The sequence below is a fragment of the Apis dorsata genome, unplaced genomic scaffold (assembly GCF_000469605.1).
Source record: "Apis dorsata unplaced genomic scaffold, Apis dorsata 1.3 scaffold_527, whole genome shotgun sequence".
In the NCBI taxonomy this organism is placed as follows: Eukaryota; Metazoa; Arthropoda; class Insecta; order Hymenoptera; family Apidae; genus Apis; species Apis dorsata.
The window spans coordinates 1494813-1503322 of record NW_006263750.1 but is presented as its reverse complement, the minus strand read 5'-3'; the positions used below and the strand labels follow the sequence as shown (position 1 = coordinate 1503322).

Sequence of the window (8510 nt, the reverse complement as noted above, 5' to 3'; positions counted from 1 at the left end):
CCACCACCGGTCTACGACGAAGCTGCTGCTGTTGCTTGCTGCAGCAGCAGCAGCCTTCCAACTTGGAGAAAAAAAAGAAGAAGAGAAAAAGAAAAAAAGGAACGGTCGGTTCTCGTAACCGTGGCCTCTGGTTGTATGGCACACACCGCATACAGTACCTCTAACCGACAGTACCTCTGGCCTCACCGAACCAGGTAATATGGTAGTGTTGTCGCGAGCTATAAGGGTATATACGATCGAGGGTTCACTGCCATGGATTTCGCGCCGTTGTACCCGCGAAGAATGCGCGTGAACCAAGCGGACCCCGGGAAGAATACCGTAGGAAAGAGACGGAGGATCTCCCGGAGATCCAGTTACTTCCAGTTTCGCCCGACGACTCTTTCTGCTCGACTCTTTTGCAGATATGTCCAAACTTCTCTTCTCGTTTTTTTTTCTTTTTTTTTTTTTTTTTTTGGTTTTTAACCTCCTTCTTTATTTCTTTCTTTATTCCCTCGCTCGCTTGGAACAGGTTGATGCGGTGACAGGGGACGAGTCTAGTGGGGTCACGGTCTCGTAAACTTTTGCTCCCTTTTGTCACGATGAAATTCTTGCTGCGATGTAAATTATCGGTGGCATATGGCTCTTGGATAAAGATCTCTCCATTTTGGATGCGTTAGAAATGTAAAAGTTTCTTTTTTTATTCACCTTATTATTCTTATTATTCCAACGGTACCTTCCTTGACCGTTCTATGTATAAATATATCTCGAAACTCTTAGATATCCAAACTCTCCATAAATATCGTCGTCGTGGGAGTAGCCAAGGCGATTTCACCTTATCATGACCCAATATCTTACGGATAAGGGTTAAAGCTTTGATTTCACGGGTGAAGTGATTGCTCGAAAGAAAGAGAGAGCTAACGAATGGCCGCCAAAAGCATTTTCTAACGTCTACTCGACAAGCACTCCGGACAAGATTTTATTAATCCTATTCATAAAGTAGTTCAAGTTTCATCGTGAGAGAGACGAAAGGGGAGAAGAATATATACTTCCTTGTGTATAATCTTCCTTGCGGCTGCTACTTCGCGTTTCACGGAAATGCGTCTTCATTAAGCTTTGTTTCGACGCGAGTACGCGCTCGATGCTTCTCGGAAGAGATTCGAGCCTCTCGACCGAACACGTTGTACTTTCGTTTTTAACGAGCTCTTCGTCATCAATGGTCCGACAGTCCATCTCGTTAACATGTTCCACAACACGCTGATCATTGATGGTACGTGATAAATAGCAGATGTAAAATTATCATTTACCAAATTATTTCTTGGAATATTTTCTTTTTCTTTTTCTCTCCTCCACTGATTCCTCAGAGATTAAATTCTTATTCGACTTTATATTATTCAAGATACATCGAGATATCGATCTCCTAATTCTTATCTTCTAATTAATGCTCTTATAGTTCGAGAAGAAGAAACTTCTCAAACTTTTTAAAACGTTCTTTCTCTCCAAGCGTTTCTTCTCATCCTCGTCGTAAGTTTCCTCGGGAAAAACCATCAATAATCCCGAATAAATTTCCCCACTTCGATACGTATCACGTATTATTCAAATACACACGTAACCCGCTCGAATTACAAATTGCTCGCCATTACAAACGGAACAATCGTATTATCGTTAATTGCCGATCGTGATAGGTGAGAGGCAGAGCTCGTGTATATCCACTCGTCGCAGAGCCACGTTTTAAGACCGTGATGCCGTTCAATTAAGACCAAACGCGATTTCGTGGATCGGATTTCATCCGAGGATGGCCTCTATTATGGCCGCGGTTCGTTACAATATTCCTCCGCTTTTTCGCCGGGCTAATAAACTCGTTTGCGGTCCCAATCTCGCGTCTCGACTCCTCTCTTTGCTCTCTCTCTCTCTCTCTCTCTCTCCCTCCTCGCGAGATTGGACGCCGATTGTACTCCGCTATCCTTGATTTACGTTCCAAAACCGGTAGTGAGTTGCGCGCACCTCCTTCTCTTCCACCCAACACCCACACATCCTCCTGTAACACGGCCTCTCTGTCGGTCTCTGTCGGTATCGAGAGTGCACGCTTCGCCCGGAGTACATTTTACAACGCTATTCTTAGATTTCGATTGCGAAATCAATCTCGGTTCTCGCTCGTAACACGGAGCGCGCGCTCGCCCGCTCGTTCGAAAGCAAGACGAAGAGGGGAGACGAGGTGAAGGGGAGTGGGATAGAGGGCGCCCACTCTCCCGCGGTATCGGCCACGTCCTCGTCGGTTGTTATATAGCCGGTACACGCCGATATAACTACTGTACGTCCCATAATTCATTAGAGCGGTATTCTTGCCCTCACAGTCGGACGGGTAAAAGCTGTTATCCTGGCGAGAGCCTCTCCTCGACGCTTCCCGTGAAAAGAGTACGAGCTTTAGGAATAGAGTGTCGGTATAAGTACAATTGAAGAGAGAAGAGTTTCGAGGTAATTAGTGACAATAATAGTGGCGGCCAACGTTTATTCCGTATTTAATAAATAAATTTTTCCCAATCGAACGCCCAAGTATTTTAATAAATATGCAGTTGAGAGTTTATAGGGATTTTGGAGATTGATCGAACGTTCGTCTATCTTTCTCAAAGTTTTTCTCGAGAAAAATCCGTACAAATGATCCAAACTATATACCAACGTTACTTATCAATCAATATTTTCTGTATGAAAACGAACAATTGGATCTCGAATCGACGAGAACCTCTTCAAAAATCGAGCCGCCGCGACTACTTCGGATCTCCTATCCTCATCGAATAACAATGGCTTATATAACTACATCGTCGTACATCGCGTGATTCATCCGTGGAGACGTTCTCGATCATCCACCCAGTCTGCTTATATCCGGTCCATAAAGAACGACAATTAAAAGCGTAGAGACACGAGAAAAAGAGAGGCACGTATGCATGTGTTAATTATATCATCATCGCTACGAGTTCAAGTTTTTCCTTCACAATTCCATCCTCCACCGGGGTATGCGTGTGGCAAATTGAATCGACATTACATCGATTCCGCGGTAAAACACGCTCTTCTCGGGGGCGAGTAAACCGAGAGTTACGTCATCCTCGCGACACCGGTCTTTCTGGATCACCGGTGTGGGTGTTATCCACCGATGTAACTACCCTACGATCTATATAATTCATTAAACGTTCGAGATCTTTACCCGCGACCTAATGGTCATCTACACACGGTCATCTTTCTCGTGGCCGTTCTTCTCGAGAGAATCTATTTACTAGTGCGGAAGGAAGGAAGGGGCGTGTTCGAGGATGGACGGAAGAGGAGAGAAGAAGGCGCGTATTAATTATCGGAATGTTGCTCGTCTCGAACAATCAAGAGAAAAAAAAGGAAAAGGAGGAGGAAGGGTTGTACACAGGTTGCTCCTCAAGTAGGAATGTGGCACGCAGTGATCGGGAATAGGTGAATAGAGAAGGAGGAGAGTGTTCTCGCCATAGAGAGGGGAAGGAAGAGGAGTTTTTAATGCCGGGTCACGTATTTCAAATAGAGGCAAATTGCGAAATGATGCAATCGATACCACGTAATGAGGGTGATTGAAAATTCAAGTACAAGATTAGAGAGCGCGGTCGTTTTTCCCATCGTTGAGCAACGATTGATGAAATCAGCCGGTATTTGAACGCGAATTATCGTGGATCATCTCGTTTTTCATCTCTGGCCTCGCCTCTCCGGCCGCAATTCATTTTGTCGATACCGATCGCCGGGAAAGGGGATTGGAGATGCGGATTGACGTTTCGGAAAACGCGTTGGAACGGTGAAGGACATCAAGGGCTCGGTACGGCGGGTTCCACTCTCCTCCCCAAATCCTCTCCTCTGGGAAAGAAGCACGCAAAGCGTCCCAAAGATGGCTGATGCCTGTAACTAACACCATCCAGGGCAGCCATTTACGAGACATAAGGAATCCGATACGGGGTTTTGATCTCCATAAGCCCACCCTCGATCGTGTTACCCGCGGACACCTCACCTCTGCTCACCTGCACGCCGCGGCCAACAAAGATGGCCGTTGCTCCTTCGCCTTCGCGATATTCGCCATTATGCGAGCGACCACGGCCCACAGCGCCGTGGTGCATCCTCGATGCCCTTTTTTGACCTCCGCTTTCAGGTTAATCATCCTCTTTGTCGTCCCAGCCTTCGTCTCGTCTCTCGTCTTACGAGAATCCTCGGAAACTGGACGGGGAACTCGGTCGAATCGCTCGTTACGGGGGAAACGATGGAGAACCAGGATATGCGATAATTCTTTTACATGGATTTTTAATTTGAAGAACGGGGATATCTTCTTATAAGAGAGATTATTCGGAAAATTTAAAATTTACATTTGCATTTGTTGGTCGATAAATAAGAAGATGGGAAAAGAATTTGGCCATAAATTAAACGATCTTCTTCAATATCGAAAATCTGATTGTTTCCATCTTTTTCGTATCGCCAACAGATCTCGCTTCATCGATCCGACAAAGTTCGCCATCGAAACAATTCCCACCCTTTTACCCGTTCTTCTCATTTGCACAATCCATTAAAGTCGGTGGCCAAGCGGCGTTCTAATCAGTTTATCGTCCCTGTTCCACGGCAACCCGTGTCCAAGGGACCCGTTATCCGGCCGATCGAGCGCGATCCACCGTTGCGGCGTCGACCACGAAAGGTCACCAAGGCCTGGTCTCGTTTTATTTCGTACAACCGTGGCGGGAATGCCCCGGAAAATAATCCTTTTAATCTCACGGTCATCGTTTTCACACGGCGTGCCATTAAAACGAGCCGGTAATTTGTCCGTCGATATCGCCGCTCGATTTAGCTCGCGTCGCGCGCTTGCTACGCTCTTTTAAACCGGCGCTGTTCCCGTTACTAATGCCTTGACTCACTGTAAAATCGCAAAAAACAGAAAAACTTGTTATCGGTCGTCGCCGCGGAGGAGGCCTCGGTCGGACCGGTCGGCCGCGAAGCCGGTTTTCTCTCGGGCAAAAATCCACGAACCCGTTTGTATTTTCAGAAACGACACCGGAGAGTCGCCTCTCGATTAATAGAGTTCTCGGATACGAGAAGGGAGGAGGATCGAGGACGTCGCCAACGGGGTTCCTCTTATCCCAAGGTTATCGGCGTCAACCGCCGTTTCTATTAAGGGATGAACACGTTAGTTAGGATCTCTTTAATGGTGTTCTTGCGGTTGGAGTTTTTAAGACAGATCCTTTTATTTCGTTAAATATATTTCGAAGGATAAAATTATTCAATTACTGGATTAGAAATAAGAGAATTATTTAATACTAAGGAATTTCGTTTCGTTTAAGATCTAATCTTAAAAGAAGAATGAATAACAGAACGATAAATAGTAATTTTTGGTGATTTTTTTTTTTTTTTTTTTAAATAGGCCGGGGGGGTTTTTTGTTTTTTAAAAGAAGGATACTTGTGGGGGTAAAAAAAAAAAACCCCCCAGGTTTTTTAAAAAAAAAAAAAAAAACACCCAAAATTACTTTTTTTTGTTCCGTTTTTTTTTTTTTTTTTTTAAATAGACTGTGAGGTATTTTGATTTTTAGAAGAAGTATACTTGTGCGTGTAAAATTAATTTTTTTACATTTTTCTTCGACGTCGCAGAAGTGAAATTCAAGTAGTGTCAAATTTCCGCATTCAAATTTTTGTCCGAAACAAACAAATAAATTTTGCCTTTTATAATTGTACGTTGCAACACGATTTATATTCACGCTCTTGCATCCTTTCAAGAAGAAAAAAAATTGCTTAAAATTGCTTGGATTCTTGATATGATCTAGCATTGAAGTCTCTAAAATGTCTGCATACCTTCATCTTATACTTGCATAAAATTGACGCAAATAGAAAAGATACGATCGGCATAATGATATTCGCCTCACCAATGTCGAGATCTTTAAAGATACGTAACTATGTAATAACAAAATTTATTCACGTGTACGTCAAAAATGATCAAATTCATACATTATCGTTACTTTTACATTAATATACCGCTCATTTTCTCAAATTATACGTATGCATATCACGCGTTGCAACAAAATAAAGTCGCAAAATTCCATCTTTGAAATTAATTACTCTGCTGCTGTTACGGAATCAATTCCATCTTGCACATCCAATGAAACTCGTTTAACGCGATCAACGATCCGTATCAGTTGCATTCCATCCCCTGTTCTCTCAATTCTTCTCACACTTCGCTAACCATTAAACTCCAGTTCACGAGATAACGCCAGAACGATAGAAAGATTTCGAATTCCAGTTTAATCATACCGATAAGAAGATGAAAATCGCCTTCGACGATTATTAAACGACTCTAAAAACGACTTATGCCTTACCAAAGATGCGGATTAGAGTCTCGTAAAAATGTTTCAATGCGAACCATAAGAACGCGCGATATAATCTTCTCAAATTGCGAAATTCGAATAAATTCGGTACCTATAATACATTCTTCGAATATTCTTCGTTCGAAAATTTTGTTCCCACATATTTGTTCTTCGATTCAAGATAGAAAAATCGCAGAATCAATTTAATTATCCCAACGAAAGGCGACGAAAAATCTCGACGATCGTTAAAATCAGATTCGATTCTCCTCCGCATAATAAATATCGATCCTGCCGATCAGTCTCTCCGATTTATTTCACCGATTATTCGATCGCGTATCTCGGCCGGTGGAGGCAAAAGGTGGCCGTTAGGCGGGTTTCGCGAAATGAAAAGCCGCCGTTAAGCGATAAGGCTGATCGGCCGTTAAGAGATCGCTCGCGCGAGCGTTTTTCACGCTTCGTTGAACCAATCTTACGCCACGCTCGTGTCGAGAGATAAAGGGTTGACTCTCCGTTAAGCCCGCTTTCGTGTACTCTGCCGTACACCTACGTAACCGGGGCATATATAAAGTGGGAATATCGGCCGTGCCGCCCGCTCGCATTATGCTACGCCTGAACATCGCCCATCGGATTTGTAATGAGGTCGGCCGAGGGGCCGCCATTAACACCGCGATCTTATTTCTCGGGCGAATTTTGAACCTTTAAGCCCCGTGGTTAAGTATGGTATAAAGTTGCCATGTGGAACCGTGCGGATCTTATGTTGCTTCTGGGCAGGCGAGCAGCAAGCAGCGAGGAGGGGCGATTTTATCCCAAGAAAAACGATATTTTGAATCTAATTATCGTTGAGCGATAGTCGAGAGATCTGGTGATATATTTATATGTTAGATATATACGTGTTGGTGAGTTAGAATGAAAATTAGTATCAACTGACTAGTCTAATATAATAAAGAGATTTTTTTAATTTTACGACGAAACAAGGAATAAGATTCGATTCGGATGAATACAGAAGAAATACAGAAGATTTAATCTCCTTACCTATCATTATCTAGAATTTATGAAAAGAACGCACAGCCTCGAAGCCTGCCAAACGTGTATTCGTCCAAATGTGAAAATCCATGCGAATAAACTGTGCTCTCCTTGAGTCCACCATACCATACCATTTCGGGACCATTTTTATGCGGATGATTCGATCGGGGCGAAAAGCTTTCCCAGAGAAATTTACTTCTCCTCGCGCGACGCTCGTAAAACAGAGAGCAAGCGGAGAGTATCGACGATTCCTCCTTGTTCGCCGCGAGCCAATTTTCCGGAATACCCGCACCGTCTCGAACTCTCTTTCTCCGATCGAGAGTCCGCGCTTCCGCGATCGTATTTTACGATTCCCAATTGCGGCAGAAAATCGAGAAAACGCGGGAGACCCGCGAGGAAGACGTATCGCGCGAGAACGCGAAACACTCGTTTCTCACGTGTCGACGATGCTCCCCCTTCGATTCCCTTTTTTTCCCCTTTTCTTTTCTTTTCTTTTTTTTTTTTATCTTCGCTCGTCTGGCGGAGTACGTACGCACACAGAGATGGACAATTTTCACTGTTCTTCTGCTTCCGTAAAGCGCGCCAATAAACTGGAAAGCTTTACTTGGTATTACGAAGGCACTAAAGCCTTATTCGTATCCAGACCCGATGCCATAGCGGACCGTATTACATCATAAAACCATGTTGGAGTACATTCACGCGCACCTCTAGTCGAGCGATGTACCTGAAGGCGACGCCTATACTTGATATTTTACGAAGAACGAACCGTTTCGTCGTTTTTCTTTTCCATTGAAGCGTTGAATTGTTTCTTAAACTTAGATATTGGATTTATATTAGATTATAATTAAAGTGATTTCGATTCAAAGTATGTATAATATAGACACACTTTTAAATCTCCAGAATTTAGAATGAAAAAAATCTCGAATCTTATTCTCGATTAAAAATATTCTAAGAAGAGATCCACGAAATGTCACCAAATTTTATTCGTCAAATTATGAAATTCACTCTGAATAATCAAACCGCGAGACAACCTTGAAATTTTCGCCAGAAATCCAAAATCATTTATGCGATTTCGAAACGTTATCTCTCTTTTTCATTTCATAAATCTTTTTTTCATCCAAGAAAAACGAAACACGAGCAATTCTGGTTTCTCACACGAGCGCCATTTACGTC

General features: G+C 43.2%; 1 protein-coding gene and 1 long non-coding RNA gene across 4 annotated transcripts in view; one reads left to right on the top strand and one right to left on the bottom strand.

Annotated features, from left to right (window-relative positions):
* LOC102671226 (ephrin-B2) overlaps positions 1 to 4282 on the bottom strand; it is a 90339-nt gene extending 86057 nt beyond the window's left edge. For both annotated transcript variants that reach the window (XR_004151217.1, XM_031512921.1), the window contains exons 1-2: positions 3999 to 4282; positions 1 to 61 (exon numbers count right to left, since the gene is read on the bottom strand). Coding sequence is in view for 1 of the 2 variants with exons in the window: in XM_031512921.1 (XP_031368781.1) it covers positions 1 to 61; positions 3999 to 4135 (198 nt within the window). In the remaining variant the exon portion in view is untranslated. The remainder of the gene's footprint in view (positions 62 to 3998) is intronic.
* The window catches only part of LOC116186258, a 106478-nt gene that overhangs the window by 83072 nt on the left and 14896 nt on the right, over positions 1 to 8510 (top strand). Inside the window, exon 4 of one of the 2 annotated variants that reach the window (XR_004151218.1) lies at positions 5006 to 5151. The exons of the other annotated variant lie outside the window; for it this stretch is intronic. This is a non-coding gene — a long non-coding RNA (uncharacterized LOC116186258). Of the gene's footprint in view, positions 1 to 5005; positions 5152 to 8510 lie in introns of those variants that run through there. 2 annotated transcript variants of the gene reach the window in all.